This window comes from Hyperoodon ampullatus, assembly GCF_949752795.1.
Source record: "Hyperoodon ampullatus genome assembly, chromosome: 14".
NCBI lineage: Eukaryota > Metazoa > Chordata > Mammalia > Artiodactyla > Ziphiidae > Hyperoodon > Hyperoodon ampullatus.
In genome coordinates, this window is record NC_136927.1 from 39,449,393 (window position 1) to 39,468,341 (window position 18,949).

The following is an 18,949-nucleotide window of genomic DNA, read 5'->3' on the forward strand; positions in this document are numbered from 1 at the left end:
TGGTGTCAGAACCATACGTGAGGCCTTCCTTTCCAGCGTCAGGGAGGTGAGCGGGGCTGGGTGACCCTGGCCAACTGATGAGGATGGGCCTGGCGTGGAGCCATAAATGCACCTGTGCACCCAGAGGCTCTGTGTCCATTCTTGGTTCCTTCCACAAGCTTCCGATGGGCCCCAGGCCTCCTGCTCCTCCCCTCTGAGGGCAGGTCCCACGAGTACAGTTCCTGTGGCCACCTCTGCTGTCCTGCACACCTTCTCTCTAGCTGGAAAGCACCTTCTGTATTCGTTCCCGCACTTCCTTTGGTCCCAAGGACAACATCATCTCAGCTACAGGAGGTCCTTGCTAAGAACAAAAAGAGAAAACATTGCATTAAGATGCCTGAGGAATGAACACCCAGCCTTGGTCTGCAGAAGTTACACCCTAGGCCAACCCCAGCACTGCTGCCTGCATCCCAAGGAGCAGAGTTTGCATTTTATGGGCTTTAATTTCTAAGGATGGGTCCCAGAAGCCTGCTCTTGCTGGGTTGGTATGTCCAACAGCCCCAGTCAACCGCCAGCTCCATGAAGGCAGGGAGCACACGTGTTTCACTCACTACCGTATCCACTGTACCTAGCGTGGTGCTTACACATGGTAGGTACTCAGGAAGTACTGTCTGTTGAATGACTGAATGAGGGGGGTGGTCACGTTTCATTCCTCTTTGCAGCCCCCAGACTGAGCTTAGTGCTGCCGGTGAATGTTAGCTGAGTGGATAAATGAGGGCTCCAGGGCACAGTCCCACCACCCGCCTCACCAGCTGTCCACTGAGGGCCACTCGGAGGAGCTTCATCACGTTACTGTGTTTGGTGCCTTCCAGACCTTCTGACAGCTTCTTCAGTTCTCCGTTCAGCATGTCCTGAGTTAAACTCATACCGGGTCCTTCTAAAAGCCTAGAAGAGGGCCAGTCTGTAAGGAGCCAGCATGGGCCAGTAGCAAGTGGGTGGAAGGGAGGACTTCAGAAGATCATCCATCAGCTACAATATACATTAACAGCACAACCAATGTTCAAGCCTGCCTTGGGGGTGGGGGGATATCTACTACCCCCATCCCCATCCTAGCTGGGGAAGAAACCACAACCAAGAGACTACAAACACAGAGAATCCAAGCAAGTGGGCATAAGATAGGGAAACTAAGAGGACACCATAAGAGGATTTACTGATTACTACCTGTGTCATGTAATCTTCATGCCTCAGTTTTCTCACCTGTAAAGTGGGAATAATAATAGTGTCTGCACCTCACAGGGCTATGGTGGGGCTAAGTTAAAACTTGTAAAGCACTAAGTACATTGCCTGAACAGATGGTAAGTACTTGAAAGTATGAGCTCTTATATTTCACTAAAAAGTTAAATATTAGCTAATATTTATTACATCCAAGAGCTCAGAGACATTGCAAGAGGATCTAAAAAGAAACTTAGGATTGGGTTACACATAGGATGGAAGAATGAAGCCCTCTAGGAAATGATCTGAAACACAGCTTCAAGACTTCTGGGGGATGTAGCAGAGAAGAGCAGAAAGAAGGAAATCAGGAGACCCCAGCTCCAGTAATGTCCCTGCCGCCAACTTGCTACAACCATTCTTTGCCCACAAATGAAACACTTAAGGAACTACAACAGGCCAGCAACCATTCCCCACTTTCCTGGCAGTCCAGCTGAGACCCTCTCCCCAAAGCATGTCTGAGCTCAAGAGAAAGTCCCCAATTAGTCAGAGCAGGACTTGCAAAAACTTCATCCCAGCCCTGATTCTGAGTTAGAGCAAGACACGGGAGCAGGGAAGGGGGAGTCATTCCACACGGAAGAGGGACCGAGGCTGGAGATCTTCACTAGTGCAGACGATCCTCGACGCCACCTCTGACACCACCTGCTCCCGAAAGGGCCCAGACACTCCACTCCCCACATCGGCTCAGTGTGGAAGGCTACCGGCTCAGGGACTGGGTTCATGAGGAATTGGAACAAAGAGCCTTTTAATGCAGATTTCCTTACTCACTCCAGCACTTGAGCAATTCAGTTTCAATTTGAGAAACATAATCATTTGTATTGCATCTTAAAACCGGACCACATGATTGCTGCTATTTATGAAATGGAGAAGAGGAAATACTGAAAATATAAAATGTAATGTGGTTAGCAGCAACATGGATGGACCTAGAGATTATCATACGAAGTGAAGTAAGTCAGAAAGAGACAAATACCATATGATATCACTTACATGTGGAATCTAAAATATGACACAAAGGAACATATCTACGAACCAGAAACAGACTCACAGACATAGAGAACAGACCTGTGCTTGCCAAGGGTGGGTGGGGTGGGGGGAGGGAAGGATTGGGAGTTTAGGACTAGCAGATGCAAACCATTATATATAAAATGGATAAACAACAAGGTCCTACCACAGAGCACAGGAAACTATAGTCAATATCCTGTGATAAACCATAAGGGAAAAGACTATGGAAAAGAATATGTATAACTGAATCCCTTTGCTATATAGCAGAAATTAGCACATTGTAAATCAACTATACTTCAAAAAAAGCCAAAAATGTAATGTGGGGAAAAAACAAACACACTCCTCAATGTCACTGTGGGGAAGCAGGCTGCCAAGGAGCTGGTGAAAGAGTGACAGGCCCCAGGCAGCCAACACTGGCAGTCAGGACATGTAGGAGCTGGTCCAGGCCTTGGCGTGGGCACAGAGGGACTTCCAGAGATCCGGCAGCTTCTAAATATTTGGGCGTCAGCTTTCCTGCCTTCAGTGGGAGCCCCAGAGCGTTTCTAAAATCTAATCCCATGGCAGGGGTGGGGAGGTAAGACATTAGCCCAGTGAACTAGAACTAACAGCCTCATGGGGAATGTCCTAAATTAAGGGAGCATTATTATTAATAATACCTCTTGGGAATTTATCCTGGAGATTTACTTGTAAGGGTGCTTAATGATGTCTATTCAAGGTTACTCACTGTGATTGTTTGTAACCACAAAATTTGGAAGCATTCCAAATGTCCATCAATAGGAGATGAATTATATAAATCATGGTAAAGTGGTATAAAAAGGGAATAGCTGTAGCTGAGAAAAGAATGAGGATGCTCTTCTAAGCCCTGGACAGATCTAAAGATAAACTGTTAAGGGAAAAACAAACAGACAAACAAGCAAAAAAAACACATAAAGACACTTAGGGAAATACAGCCATTATTTTGTAAACTTTAAATGAAGTATAATCTATAAAAATACTGAATCACTATGTTGTACATTTGAAACTAACATAATATTATAAATCAACTATACTTCACTAAAAAAATAAAAATAAAACAAAAATCCCACCCAAAGACAACAGTGTTATTGTATCGTACTTTTTTTTTTTTTTTTTTTTTTGGCCACACTGCTCGGCTTGCAGGATCTTAGTTGCCCATCAGGGACTGAACCCAGGCCCTTGGCAGTGAAAGCACTGAGTCCTAACCACTGGACCACTAGAGAATTCCCTGTATTGTACCTTTTGTGTAAAAAAGCTGAAAAATAAGGATTATTCAGATATAATTATGAATAGTAGTAACATCCAGAGAGGGTTCTGGAATGGGGCAGACAGGGGACAAGGATTAAAAATGGGACTCCTGATATATACCTCTTAAAATAATTTCTAGGTTTTAAACCTAGAGGTTCAAGAGGTTTGAATGTATTAATAACAATTAAGTTTTAAATTGGAAGAATGGAGTTGTATACACATTTCCTTGAATACACAGACATTTCACAAAGGAAACTGCTATTTGGGACTGCCTTTCTGTTGGAGGCTGAGTAGGAGGGAAGACTGGTGATGACTGCTTGTTATCAGGGGCTGTCCAAGTACTTTACACCAAGGATAAGCAATAGAGAATATGATTGGACATATGGTCTCTCGCCCCAGCCAGCTTGAGTCTCAATTCCTGCTCCTTCGATTTACTAGCTGTATTATTTTAGACAAGTTACTTAACCTCTTTGTGCCTTGATTTCCTCACCTGTTAAAATGGGGCTCACAGTAGTTCCTTTATTAGGTCGCTCTGAATTCAAGTGTATACACACACACATAGTATGCACACATATCCGTGTACACATCTAACGTATATGATATATAACACAGCACTTTGTAGGCACATGTGTAAGCAAACCCACACGAGTGTTTGCTATTATTATCTAATTTAATCTTTATAACTCTCTCCACAGGCCCTAACTCTCCCTGTGGAACTACCCGGCTCCATCCTCAGCCCATGTGCTTTGGCTGGGGGGGGGTGCCACTCAGGGTCCCACGTATGACCTAACCTAAGCCGGTCAGCACATCACATTCTCCAGGCCTCAGTGACTAGTTCGGAGACAGAAAAACCAGGCCAATCAGGCCCCATCAGAGTGAATCTCAGGACACAGCTGGAGCCGGAGGCTAAGGTTTTGCTGTCTTACCACCACAGTGGAGACTGTGAGAGAGGCTGCTTTTGACCCCCGGTATCCTTTCTCCCTCTCATGTGTACTGACACAATTTTCAGATGGGCACCTGGCCCCCAAGGTAAAAACTACATTTTCCAGACTCCCTTGTAGCTTGGAGTGGCCGTAAGACAGGCGTTCGGGCAGCGGGATGCGGGTGGAAACAAGTGTGTCACTTTTAAGTCAAGTCCCTAAGCGGGAGGAGTATCCCGTCCTCCTCTCCCTTTCCTCCTTCCTCCTCTGGCTGAACTGTGAGCCACCACGGACCATGGGGACAAGAGCAAAACCCAGGGATGACAGGACCCTGGAGATGTGGAGAAAGCTCTTCAGCCCAAACTGCCTGTTCTGGATTGCAGGTAAGGGAGAAAGGCGCTTGTCTTGTCTGGTAGGGCATCCCATGCTCCATCTACCCGATACAGAACCCCTGCAGAAGGAGTAGCGGGCGTGGAGGAGTGTGGGGGAGAAAGTCAAAGGGACAGAGGGAGAAATTAGGTCTTGGTGCCATATTTTTGGCCCCTGCTTTAAGCTGGACCTCAAGTTGGCCCTTCTCCTAGCCTCTGCAATTACATACACCAATCATTCCCCCCCTTGCTTAAGTCCGTTTTGGTTGCACTTTGTGCCCTCGTAATTTGGAGAGTTCTGCTACTGTTAAAATAAGATCTAGTATCATCTCCACCCTATAGGTGAGGAAATGGAAGCTCAAGGACGTGCAGTCACTTGGACAGATCGAAGTCCCCTGGGCAGGTGAACTAACTGGGCCAGCGAGGGGTGGGGCAGGAACGGAACCCAGGTGGGTCCGATCCCAGTGCCAGACCACCGCCTCTTCCCGGGAGAGCCCGGGCTCCTCAGGGTCAGCCCTTCCGCCAAGAGAGCCGTGAGGATCGTCTCACCGAGAACCTCTCGCTAGCTCAGGGGTTGTACTGCACGCCTGACAGCCGAGCCCTGGAGTGAAGGGGGCCCTGGTGGGGAGAGAGGGAAGGGAGGTGCAGAACCCTGAACTCAGCCTGCGGACACTCACCCCAGCAAACGCTTGGCAATGATGTCCACCTTCTCCGAGACGGCGCCCAGCTGCGCTCGACCCACAGCAGGGCGAGTCCACAGGTAGGAGTACGCTGGGGAGATCAAATCCTGCAGGCGGCAAATGTGACCCTGGGGGAAGAGGCGGTCACTGAATGCACTGGGATGGGGCTCTGACGCAGCGGGAGGGGGAGGAGTGGGGCGCCACCCGCTCCCTGGGCCCCCCCGAGCTCCCGACACCACACCTGTCTCAGCAGGATGATCCTCTCCACGTAGGCTGCGTCCAGCACATGCCTGTCTTGCAGCTGGCTCCCGAATGCCTCCTCCACGAGAGCCTGCAGCTTCCCCACCAGCTGGCGTCTCTGGGTCTCATCGCTCACCAGCCGGCGGAGGTGCAGCCTGCCGGGGAAGCCAAGGGACCGTCCTGCCACGGGCATCTCCAGCCCAGACAACCCTCTTCCCCAGGGGAGTGGGTGGGGTTTGGAGAATGACACCTTCCAGCTGGAGCAGAGAGGAGGGTGCCGAAGGTCTGCCCGTCCCTCTGCTCCCCAGGGCCTCCCACCTGGCCCGCCGCCCTCCTCTGAGCTACCTGCCTGGCCTCGAAAGGCACCTGAGTTTACAAAGCAGAACCCGGGGGTGCCTGCCTCCTAGCAGAGTTCGAAGCATGGGGCTCTGGAGCAAAAGGGCAGACGTCGAGAATACGGATTTCTAGGATTCAAAGCCACGTCCAGACGGCAGAGTTCTCTGAATTCACGGCTCACAGTTAAAAAGCTCAAGTTTTCCTGTCAGGTCAAATTTTCCCCTTTTCAGAATTCTTCTAACTGCCTTGTTCCCTCCTTCAGAAGCAGCAAAGCCTCTAAGACTCCAAGCCTCAAACCAGGCCCTGCCAGTCCTGTCTCTGGGCTGCCCTCACCCTGTCCCCAGCAGGACTAGAGGGACCCAAGAAAGCGAGCAGTGAGGGGCCGAGGGCCATTCCGTAGGCGCTTGGCCCCCTGTCCCTGACATAGAAGAAAGGCAGGCAGCAAGAGACTGGTGATCATCTCATGGGCTCTGAGATTGCACAGGCCTGTGGGTGAAGCCAGCTTTGCCAGAGGTCTGCAGCAACTTACACAACCATTCGGAGCTCAGGGTGCTCGTCTGTTACTGTGGGAACAACGGGGCCTCCCTCACAGGGCGCTGGGCAAACGAGGAGCTGTCTGTAAAGCACTGAGCACAAGGCCTGCGTTACTGCCACACCCGGCAGTTGGAGACGGGCAGGGAGTCTGAACAGAGGGTGGAAGGATGAGACCGTCTAGGAAGCAATCTGGAGCACTCACTGGCCCAAAAACATCACTTTCTAAAACAAATGAAGAGAAATCACATGCAATTGGTACTGAAACTGTTTCTAGGATCTCCTTAGTAGTTAGATGAGACAGTGGGAAGAAAGAAATCAGGCTTGAGATAGTCCCTGGCCTGGGATATAGCGAGTGCTAGATAAATGTTAGTTACTATCACTATCTCCACCACACCACTAGTACGCTATGACAACTACTATCTTTACGACTGTTACTGAAATAATCATAGAAGTGGCTTGATTACAGAAACAACTAAAGAGAACAGCTTCGGCTGCACAAAAACTGAGGGCATCTATCCCAAGCAAAAGCCCACCGCTGTCTCCCTCTGGCTCCCCCTCATGCTTTGAGGACTGAATGGGTCACAAAGTATCTCCCCTGTTCTGACTCCATTTCTCCCAGGGATATCGCTTTCTCCATGATAAGAAAGGTAGAGAACAGGCTGCATTCAATGTGCACGCTGTTTGCTCCTGAATGCCCCACTCAAGAGATGCCCACTCACAGTGGTTAAGAATCCGCCTGCCAACGCAGGGGACAGGAGTTCGATCCCTGTCGATCCCGGGAAGATCCCACATGCCGTGGAGCAACTAAGCCTGTGCGCCACAACTACTGAGCCTGTGCTCTAGAGCCCATGAGCCGCAACTACTGAGCCTGTGTGCCAAAACTACTGAAGCCCATGCACCTAGAGCCCGTGCCCCACAACGAGAAGCCACCGCAACGAGAAGCCCACGCACCGCAACGAAGACCCAACGCAGCCAAAAATAAATAAGTAAAAATAAAATTAAAAAAAAAAAAAAAGATGCCCACCATTACTGTGTGAACTTGAACTTGGGCTGGTTATTCAACTTCCTGACATCTTGCTCTCCTCATATGCACAATAGGGCAAAATCATACAACTGACCTTAGGTCTGATGCGGGAAGTACATGAAGTAACATCCTTGACACACCCGCAGTCGATGTGAATCCCCTGGGCTCATGCCATAAGGCACCGAGAAGAGCCTGCCCCCAAACCAAGGCTCAAGAGAAGGCATCAAAGAGTCCCTGGCCCCTAAGTACGGACCTGTCTTCTGGCTTTCCGTCTAATGCCCTTAGCCTGAGACATGGCAACAGTGATCCGAACTGTAACTGTGGCTGGAGGTTTCGCAGGGAAGAACTACTTGAAATGTAAAACAGACGCCATGAGACAGCACTCAGTTACTGTGTTGGCTGGGTGGGGGAGGGGCTGAACAGGAATAATGGTGACTACAAAAACCGTACCTGCCATTTTACTGAGCACTTTCTACGCGCAAAATAGTTTGAGGCTTAATTTAACTGAACAATCGCCTAAGGTGAGTTCTGTTATTAGCCCCATTTTAGAGAAGAGAAAACAGAGGCTTGACGAGGTTAGGTGACTTACCTGTGGTCACATGGCACTAGACACCTGAGCCCATAGTCAAAATCAAGTGTGTGTGACTCCAGAGCCCACTAGACCTTCCACCGTGGGGACCCAGCATCAGTCGGTGAGCCCTTTTCTCCTGGGGGTGCTCCAGATTCCCCGCTCACCTGTTGAATTTTGGGAGCTTCTCCAGGTCCAGCAGGGCCGAGTGGCAGGTGACCTGGGTCAGGTCAAACTGTGTGATCAGCTCTGGCAAGGTCCTGCCCATCAGGTTCTCTGCAAGTGAGGCAGGCCCAGCTGCTCAGCACCCACCCCCCACCCGGCCATTCCACTTTCAATCACAAGGGAGGCTGCCCAAACAGATTCGACTTCTAGTTATTTTATGTATCAAGGGCCCGAGTGAGCTTTCATTTGCAGAAAGGGTTCTGTCACTAAAGAAAAAAAAGCTTGAAAACAATCCGGCTACATCAACCCTCACTGCCCTCAAAGACACGAGCTGCAAGAAGAGCCTGCTCACTGCCTGGCTGCACCCCAGGGATCCTGACTCGACTGGTTTTGGATGGGGTCTGAGCAGGACTGTATTTTACAAGCTTCCTGGTGGATTCCAAGGTGCAGCCAGAGTGAGAAGAGCTGAGCCACGAGCTGCTTCTCACGAGCAGTGGCCCCATCCCATGCAGTCAGTGGGCATCCTGGTTAGGCTTGAGCCTCTGCCACGGCCCTCACTAGCTATGTGACTTCGGCAAGTTACTCAATCTCTCTGAGCCTTGCAAGCTTCTAACAAACAGTGGGGATAATAAATACCCCTCAAGGATATTTTAAGGCTTAAATGAGATACGGGCAGAAAAAGCAGGAAGCAGACTCTGGCCACATGTTCAGAAATCGTTCCCCCTCGAAAAGGTCATCCTATTTTGTGCACCATCAAGATGTGGGCCCTAAGTCTTTGGTCAGGTTGGAATAAACTAGGGTCACAGTAACACCAGTAATACTGTCAGAGTACCTACTTGTACTGCTATTAATAATGTAATTACAATAATCACAGGATCTGTAATTTCTGTGCTATTCTGTGGCAGATACTGTGCTGGTGCCTCACAGTCAGGAGCTCAGTGAACCCTAACTTAACCCTGTGAGGTAGACACCTAGCCCATTCTACAGATGAGGCAACCGAGGCTCACAGATCATAAGATCCTTGAGGGCAGGGATTACATCTACCTTGTTCACCATTGTAGCCCCAAGCATGTAACACGGTGTCTGGTTCAATAAACACTTGTCAAATAAGAGAAGGAACTTGTGTAAGATCACACGGCCAGTGGGCGGCACAGCTGGGACTGAAGGCCAGGCGGCCTGACCCAAGGCCCCGGCTCTTCACTGCTATGGTCCCACCAGGACCTCTTGGGGAGTGGGTACCTGCAAACCCTGAGCCGCAGTTGGTGATGATATCGAGCAAGGCATCCGGCAGGAAGCCGGCGGCAGCAAAATGCTCCAGGAAGATGTCCCCTTGCCTCTTGGACAGCTTGCTGCCATCCCTGTTGAGGAGCAGGGGCAGGTGGGCAAAGCATGGGGGCTGCCAGCCCAGGGCCTGGTAGAGGAGCAGATGCTTGGAGGTGGAGACCAGCCACTCGGAGCCCCGCAGCACGTGGCTGATGCCCATGTGGTGGTCGTCCACCACGCAGGCCAGGTGGTAGGTGGGGAAGCCGTCGCTCTTCAGGATGACTGGGTCCCCCTCCACACTGGCCACCTCATGCCGATTCCAGCCATACACCAAGTCCTGGAAGGCTGGCGCCTCCCCCTCCAGGTGGAAGCGGATGGCAGGCTTGGGGTCTTTGGCCAGCTTCTGGGCCACCTGCGCCTCGCTCAGGCTCCGGCACCGATTGTCATACCTGTTGGGAAGCAGAGCAGCACAGTAACTAAGAGTTACTAAGAGTACTGGTGGCGGGCGTGAGCCCTACCTTTGCCTCTGATAACTGTATGACCCTGGGCAAGTCATTTACCTCTTACAGCTGTCTCCTCAGTCTTGAATGGGGATAATAAGGTTATTGCGTGGGAGAACTAAGTGAGATAACATAGCACAGCAGTCACAAGCCTGTTTCCCTTCCTCCTTACTAATGAGGAAACGTCAAATGTCACCCAAGGGGGTGAATCATGACTGGTTTTGACAAGCATGCAATCTCATTCCCCTAAAGCATTGACCCATCACTGAGATTCAAAAAAAAGTATGCTTGTGGGGTAGCGGAGGATGAAGGTTCTGGGAAAGATGTCCTCTCTAAGTGAGAGGAGGGCGAGCCACACGGTGGCTGCAGCCACTTGTAACTGACGGGGGAGGGGGGCGGCAAGGGAGGCAGCAACAGGCCAAAGTACAGTCCCGCCTTCTCAAAGCTGCTGGCTTCATCCTGGAGTCACCCACCTGCAGACTTCTGCAGAAGGAGAAGATGAATGTCTAGGTGGTTTATGCTTTGGCTATTCAAAGTGTGGTCTGTGGACCTCCAGCGTCAGCCTCACCTGGGAGCTTGTCAGAAATGCAGCATCTCAGGACCTGCTGGACCCACCCTGGACCTGCTAAATCAGAAGCTGCCCGTTAACTAGACCCTCAGGTGATTCTTCCGCACATTAAAGTTGAGAAGCTCTGGTCTGTCCCTTTTAAACAGAGTATTTGTTACTTGCTCCCAAAAGCGTCCTAAATGATACACAAATGTAACACTTGTAAGTACTATCCTTGACACTGAGCTAAATGTTCAATCGTAAATGGCTGTATGGGACTTCCCTGGTGGCGCAGTGGTTAAGAATCCGCCCGCCAATGCAGGGGACACAGGTTTGAGCCCCGGTCTGGGAAGATCCCACATGCTGTGGAGCAACTAAGCCCGTGCGCCACAACTACTGAGCCTGCGCTCTAAAGCCTGCGAGGCACAACTACTGAGCCCATGTGCTGCAACTACTGGAGCCCACGCGCCTAGAGCCTGTGCTCCTCAACAAGAGAAGCCACTGCAATGAGAAGCCCGTGCACTGAAATGAAGAGTAGCCCCCGCTCGCCACAACTAGAGAAAGCCCGCACGCAGCAAAGAAGACCCAATGAAGCCAAAAATAAATAAATAAATTTATAAAATAAATAAATAAATGGCTGTATGGATCCAGGATAGGGTATGATCGTAATTTTAAAACATTATCTTCTGTCAATGGGCAAGTAGACCGTTTATGATTAAAAAAGCAATGCTGCAGCAGATGGCGCGACCTTGTATGAACGTCCAAGCCCTTGTCCAAATAGTTCACTGAAACTGGAACTTGAATGTTATGATGCTGATGGGAGTACAAGCTAGTAGAGGGCCACTAGACAGTATCTATCAAAGCTATAAATTGACCTGCAAGTCCAACTCTAGGGAGGTGATCCAACAAACACATTGCACATGTGCCAAATGATGTACGTCAACATTATTCATCACCACTCCCTTTTTTTAGTAACAAAAGATTAGGGACAACATAAATGTTCATTAGGAAGGAACTGATCAGGTGAGTGATGACACAGCCCTGTGATGGAATACTATGCAAGCAGAGGAAAATTTACGGACTCATACAGACCAATCCTCAAGACAGTAAGTGGGATCTGTAAACTGCATGACACATATCTCGTGGGCTACCATTAGAGTGGGGAAGAAGAGAACCAATATGCGTTCCTCAGTGTATGCACTGCGTGTCTCTGGAGGAGAGATAAGAAAGTTCTAAAACCAATTGTCTCTGGAGAGGGAATTGGGGAGCGAGAGCTAGGGTTGGGAGAGATCTTTGCACATACATCTTTCTGGACGTGAGACAAATTTTACTGATTCAAAATAAGAAATAATTTAAATGACTTTACATGCCTGAGGCCCAATGTGGCGGGCAGAGCTGACACGGCCCCAGTGATCCCCGCCTCATGGTGTTTTTCCCCTGTGTCCTCCCCGCCCTTGAGCGTGGGCTGGACCTAGTGACTTCCTTCTGATGCACAGAGCACGACACAGCCGTGAGATGTCACTTCCCCGATTAGGTTATGCAGAAGCTGCAGCTTCCACCTTCCTCGCTCTCCCCTGCCTTCTCCCTGGCTCGCCCTGAGGAAAGCCAGCTGCCAAGCTGTGATTTGCCCTGTGGAGAGGCCCATATGGCCAGGAACAGATGCCTCCAGGCAACAGCCTCGGAGAGGGATGGAGGCAGATCCTTTGAGAGTCCAGCCTCGAGGTAACTGCAAGCCTGGCCAAGACCTTGATGCAGCTTTGAGAGCAACCCTGAGACAAAGGAGCCAGCTAAGCTGTGCCCAAACCTGACTCACAGAAACCCTGAGATAAGCCAGTTGGGGATAATCTGTTACACAGCAAGAGCTAACGAACACATCCACCCCTGGGGAGGCACCCGTGACAGGCTGGGGCTCTCACCGGGGTGTCTGGCGGTTCCTTAGGGCCTCCCTCTTCAGGAGTTCCAGCCGCTGGGGTGAGCAGAAACACGGGTACGCAGCGCCGCTCTTCAGCAGAGCTTCGGTGGCCTGGGCGTAGAGCGCAAGTCGCTGAGACTGGAGGTAGGGCCCTGCAGGACCTCCCCGGCGGGGGCTCTCGTCAGGGGGGATGCCTACAACACAGGAAGAGAATAATCACCAAACGGTAGTAACTACGATGCACAAGACACTGGTTCCCAGGCACTGTTGTAAGCGCTTTACACATATAGCAAAGCTTCTAACCCTCCTGACAATCCATGAGGCTGTTACTCTTATGATTTCCCTTTTCCAGATGAAGAGTTAAAGCACAGAGAGGTTAACGCTCAAGGTCATGTGGCTGGTGGATAAGGAGTCGGATGGAGGTGCACTGGTTCCACGGTCCATGCCCTTACAGGCACGTCCTCTCCCTCCATCCTTGCCCCGGGGAGGGAGAAGCCAGCAGGCCTGGAACAGCGGACTTGGGAGAAGAAGCGTGGTTCAGGGACAGCCCATTCAGCCTGGCTGGGCTCCTGGCCCTGCCCCTGACTGGCTGTCACGAGGGATAGTGCCATGCACCTTCCAGGCTGCTTTTATGTTTTGCGATCGCTGTTAAAGCTCAAAACCACCCCACCCAGTAGGGGCCGTTATTACCCCCATTCAGTAAGGAGGACATGGGGGCATAGAGGGGCTGTGTTACGTCACCTGGCCAAGGACCAAAGCCAGGCTAGCTGGCCCCAAGTCCGCACTCTTAACCACTTGGTGGACTGCCTCTTGCATTCCTTAGCCTTTCTAAGCCTCGGTTTCCTTCTCTGAAAAGTGGAGCTGAGAGTCTACTGTGCAGAGTGACCGAGACGTAAACGCACCAGTGCTTACGCAGTGCTTAGTGCAATGGCTTCATGTAGAACAGCTGCAACATATGCTGTTAGATTAAATGTGACCTATTATAAGCCAAACCGCCAACCCCAGGTCTGATTTCCTCAGGTCAGAAAGGATAGATTTAACTTATAAACGCTTCCGGGAGAGGCAGGGTGGACACAGAAGAGCTGGATGATGGCGTTTCTGCCCTGAAATGGCTTTCAAACGAATTAGGAAGATGAGGATAGGGCTAACCCTGCACACCCGACGTCACACAAACTGGAGGCTGAGGGGCCTGGGTTCAAATGCACTGGCCAGCTCTGAGGCCAGGCAAGACACCTGTCAGAGCCTCCATTTCCTCCTTTACGAAAAAAGGAAACAAACATTTACTTTCTCCTGAGGGTCATCGCGAGGCTGGAACAGGACGGCCTACGGGAAGGGTTCGGCGCCTTGCCTGGCACGTCTCAGTACTCAGTAGGTCCTGACTGTGACCACTGTTGGTACTGTTGGTATTGGTATTTCTTCATTTGTCAGAGAAGGGGGGGGTGGGTTAGGTGCATCTGGGGTTCCTTCCTGATCTACCCTTAATGTGTCCAGCATTTGGAATGCTCCAGGGTTTAAGAGAGACTCCACTAGGAAAACTGAAAACAGATTCACATAAAAAATAGTATGTAAACATTCATGGCAGTTTTACTCATCATAAACAAAAAGTAGAAACAATCCAAATGCCCAATCACTGACGAATGGATAAGTAAAAAGTGGTATTTCCATACAATGAATATTGTTTGGTCATAAACGGGAAAGAAGAACTGATTCATGCTACAACATACACGAACCTTATACTAAGTGTAAGCCAGACATAAAAAGAAATGTCCCAAATAGGCAAACCACAGAGACAGGAAGTAGGTTAGTGATTGCCAGGGGCAGGAGGGAAGGAGGAACAGGCAGTGCCTGGTGCAGGGTTTCGTCTTGGGGTGATGGAAATGTTCTGGAATTAGAGAGTGGTGGTGGATATACAACTCAGTGAATATACTAAAGACCACTTTGAAATGGTAAATGTCACCCTATGTAAATTACATACCGATGCCCAAAGCGAGAAGCTCCAGAACTCAGCCACCTGGGGTGTGGATCCCTGCCCTCTGCCTCACCAGAAGGCTCACACCGTTGTGCCGAGCTGGGGGCTCCATGGGGCAGGACGCACCAGGCAGTCTTGCTCATCACGGTACCCTTGTGCCTAGCACAGTGTAGCAGGTGCTCCACACCACGTGGCCAGTCATGGGCTCCTGCCAACCTCCCTGTCCTCACGTCTCCAGGTCCTCTTGCTTACCTCACCGTGCTTGGGCCACACTGGCTTCCTTGCTGCTCCTCAAATACACCCAGCACTAAGCTTCTACAGGGCCTTTGCATCTGCCATTCCCACTGCTTTGAGCATTCTCCCCCTAGGTAACCAGAGGGCCGGCCCCTCACTTTCTGCAGCTCTCTGCTCTACCGTCCCCTCCCTGGGGAAGTCTCCCCCATCTCCTGCTGGTTTCCTCGCCTGCTACCCTTCCCTGCACATCACTTATCATCACTTAATATTGTAGTAAGAATGAATTCGCCTGTTATTTACCTGTCTTCCCCTACTTACTAAGGGCAGGGTCTTGGTTCCATGCTTGAACATTACCACTACCTGGACCACAGTAAGTGACACTGGTGCATGAATTCTTTTATTCAACTCATCTCAACTGAGTTTCTGCTACAACCTTCTACAGTAGAGGACAGAAATGAAATCAGTTTTTGTCCTTCAGGAACCCAGAATTTAGTTAATGATTTACCTGAGACTAGAATACACATGTCAAGACAGACTTGGTGTTTTTGGCATTTTCCCTTGGCGAGCTTAAATAGTCAAACCTGTTCCGACAGGAAGGCAGCTACTGACCTGGGGAACACACATACACTCCTCCTCATCCTCCCTGAGCTGAGCTGGCCTCAGGGCTAAACTTCCCTTAAAGAGACTGACTTAAGAAGCTGCACGTGTTTTGTTTGGCTCATACAATGTGGTTTAAAAAAAAAAAAAAAACCTGAGCTCAGATTTAACAATGGGAAGTAGTTATCAAAAACAAAAAACCCCGCGGGGCTTCCCTGGTGGCGCAGTGGTTGAGATTCTGCCTGCCGATGCAGGGGACACGGGTTCGTGCCCCGGTCCAGGAGGATCCCACATGCCGCGGAGCAGCTGGGCCCATGAGCCATGGCCACTGAGCCTGCGCTCCGCAACGAGAGGCCACAACAGTGAGAGGCCCGCGTACCGCAAAAAAACAAAAAAACAAAAAAACCCGGAGTTCCGGCTCCTCCTGGAAATCAGAAGATTTGACAAGCTGGGCCAGGATTCCCACATCAACAGGGCTGGCACTTTCTCGGGCTTACCACACCCCTGGAGACTCCCGCTCCATCTTCCACTTGGCCTGTGTTTCCTGCCTGCTCCCAGTAGGAAGTGAGATTCTGAGATAAAAACAAGAATCTCAAAACAACCTTGGAGCTTTTTATTCCACCACCCCGCCACCCCCCCACCCCCCACCCCCCCGCCGGGAACTTCAGCATCTTTCCAGGTGGAACCCGCCACCCCAGGCAGCACAAATGTACTCATTCCCCCAGGGACTCCCTCCAGGAACTCCGCTTCTCCACCCTGGGCCATGTGAGAAAGCCTTCAGGCTCCTTTTCCTGCTCCCTGCTCCCTCCTTGAAGAGGGAGCTGCCAGCCTCACCTGCCCACTCCAGCATGTCCTCTATATTCTCCGCCGCCCCAGGCACAAGGCGGGTCTGATCCGTGTCCTCCAGCCTCAGGATGAAGCTCCCTCCGTGCTTCTTGGCAAAGATGTAGTTGTACAAGGCAGTGCGGAGGCCGCCCAGGTGCAAGAAGCCTGGCAGAAGAAGAGAACAGCTCAGACAAGATGGAGAAGACAAGGGGTAAGTAAGTTCTGTTTGTGACACAAGGTCTCAGGGAACATCAAAGTCTAAGAAATGGCGCTACCCTGTCCCATCTCCCCGTCAGGCACCCAGGCAGGCAGGTTGCCACAGAAGAGGACTGGACTGGTTGACTCATTTACCTTCATCCTGGAAGTGGAAGAACACTGAAGTTTTGGAGCATGTCACTGGGTAAAATGGCTCCAAATCTCCCCAACTGCACCCATCATTCTACTCTGACATTTGCCTTAAGGCCAAATTTCACCCAAAGGAGAAGCAGACAGTTATTCAGTGAAGCTACATCACACGCGCATCTAACTTATGCAAGTTCAATGAAGTCCTTGGGCAAAAAAAAAATTAATTACTAATTAAAAGTACTGTAAAATTACATTTTGCCCATACCCTCTATGCACGGTACGTGACTATCCACATCATACATTTTAAATTTTGTCTACCTGACACTTTAAGTGCTGGCTTTAGATACTAACCGAAAGTAATATTCGATGGCACTGTATTTCTCTTCACCCAAGTTTAAACTCTTAATATTTTACTTTTTCATCATTCCTGACTGAAAAGTTAAAGTGAACAGTTTTCCCAGGGCTGTCATTTCCCCCCTCACCCTTCCTTCTTTGGGCCAGGCTACGGCCCTGTCTCCACAATGAGCTTGTCTGCATCTCCAAGTACAGGAGGCAGCACGGGATAGGAAATGCTTCTCTGGAGTCAGGTAGACTCCAGCTCAACACTGATTATGTATGTGACCTTCAGCTAGTTACAAGGCCACCACAAAACCAGAGGTCCCCAAGATAGAGGACAGGGGTCCAATAGTTGAAAGCAAGACCTTTTAGATCAAATAGACCTTGATTCAAATTCTGCTACCCCTTGGGCACTCTACTTGACTTTTGTGTGCATCAACTTCTTAATTTGTTAGAGAGATTAACAACAAAAAATAGAAACCTTCCTTGCAAGGTTGCTGTGAGGCATAAATGCTGACCAGAGTACCCTATTTATTTTAGTTATTATAATGATCTACATTCTTCTATCTGTAGTCAACAGCCTTTCCAACATGGGCTTTTCCCACAGATCAGCAAGGAAAGGAGAATTAAAATCATCATAATGGAGCCTTCTGCTTATTAAGTGCTTTCCATGAGTACCAGTCCTTACCCAGTGCCTCAGCTGCATTAGCTCAAACCATGAGGCAGGTACTATTACCAGCCCTGTTTGACAGATGGTAAAACTCAGAGGTTCAGAGAGGTTAAATAATTTTCTCAAGCCACACAGATAGGAAGTGGCAAAGCCAGAAATTTGGGCCCAGACAATTCCAGGCCTTGGCACCCAAACCAGAGCTTGTCTGCAAACTGTTGGCAGTTCCCAACCAAGTTGACAGCTATTTGACAGAATAACTTTATATCTGTTGAATTCAATAAAAAGAAATAGTCTCATATTTTGTATGCATTTACTAGTTTCCTTTTTCTACCAATTTCTTTATATTGGTTTTATAAAAGTATTGGTCCATAATTGACTGGAAATCAGAAACCAGTCCTTTCACCAGGGGTGGTTTGAGAAGCATGCTCTACACGATACTGCCTGCCGAGAAAGACCCCTGTCACTCTGTGTAGCTGAGATCTTGCCACAAAGGTAGCTTTGTGACCCTGGAGTTCAGAATGAGAGGCATGCTTGGTGTGAAGAGGGCAAGCAGGTTGCCTTGGTAAGAAAAGAATTTGGGGAACTGGTGCGGAGGCCCTGACAAGATCGCCGCTAGGGTATACAATGGGCCCCTGGATCACTCCCTGGTTTGCTAGGCTCCAACACTAATCACAGGGCCTTTGTATCTCCAATTTCCTCTGCCCAGAAGATTCCTTCTATAGGTTTCACATACCTAGCTCCTTCTTGTTATCTGGTTCTCAGCTCTTATGTCACCTCCTCAGCAAGGCATCCTTGAGCATCCCACCCAACCCCCAGTCCCCTACCCTGCTTCATTTTCCGCATGACACACGTGACTGTTTAAAACTAGTTATTTTTATATGTGTTTGTTGCAGCCACTACCGTGTAGGCTTCTTGGGAGCGGGGGCCCTACTTTCTCCATGTCCACTGTACCCCAGCGCCTAAAACATTTTGTACTCAATACACATTTACTATATACACAAAAGAAAAAAGGGGCCCAAAGAAATGGTACAGTACAATAAACACGAAATTCCTGGCAATGCGAAAAATTTCCGCTCGTAAACCTATTTCTGCCTCTCTATAATGAGGCCGCACTGCCCGCCCAGTCTGACTCCACCGGAAGGGATTCGCTCGGAACGTTCGGGGGGCGGGCAAGAGACGGTGGGCCTCGGCCTGCAGCGTCACGTCCGCCAAGGTTACCTGTGGGGCTGGGGGCGAACCGCACTCGCACCGCAGCCCCGGCATGAGTGCCCAGGCTGGCCTCGCGCCGTCCCAGGGGGCGACCCAAGGCCGCCGGGGGCCTCCGGGGATGCACCAACGTCCTCAGGAGCACAGCCATGTGGAGTGGAACCCTACACGTGGGCTTCTCCGTGCATCACTTCCGG

At 50.0% G+C, this 18,949-nt stretch overlaps 1 protein-coding gene across 1 annotated transcript; it reads right to left on the reverse strand.

Annotated features, from left to right (window-relative positions):
• Positions 1–256: 256 nt before the first annotated feature.
• EARS2 (glutamyl-tRNA synthetase 2, mitochondrial) lies at positions 257–18,903 on the reverse strand (the record flags this gene model as incomplete). The annotated part of the gene is made up of 9 exons (XM_079719530.1): positions 257–340; positions 789–924; positions 5,479–5,609; positions 5,723–5,876; positions 8,351–8,459; positions 9,588–10,060; positions 12,575–12,764; positions 16,205–16,360; positions 18,765–18,903. 9 exons carry the CDS (start codon positions 18,901–18,903, stop codon positions 257–259), a joined length of 1,572 nt encoding a protein of 523 aa, XP_079575656.1.
• Between the last annotated feature and the right edge of the window lie 46 nt (positions 18,904–18,949).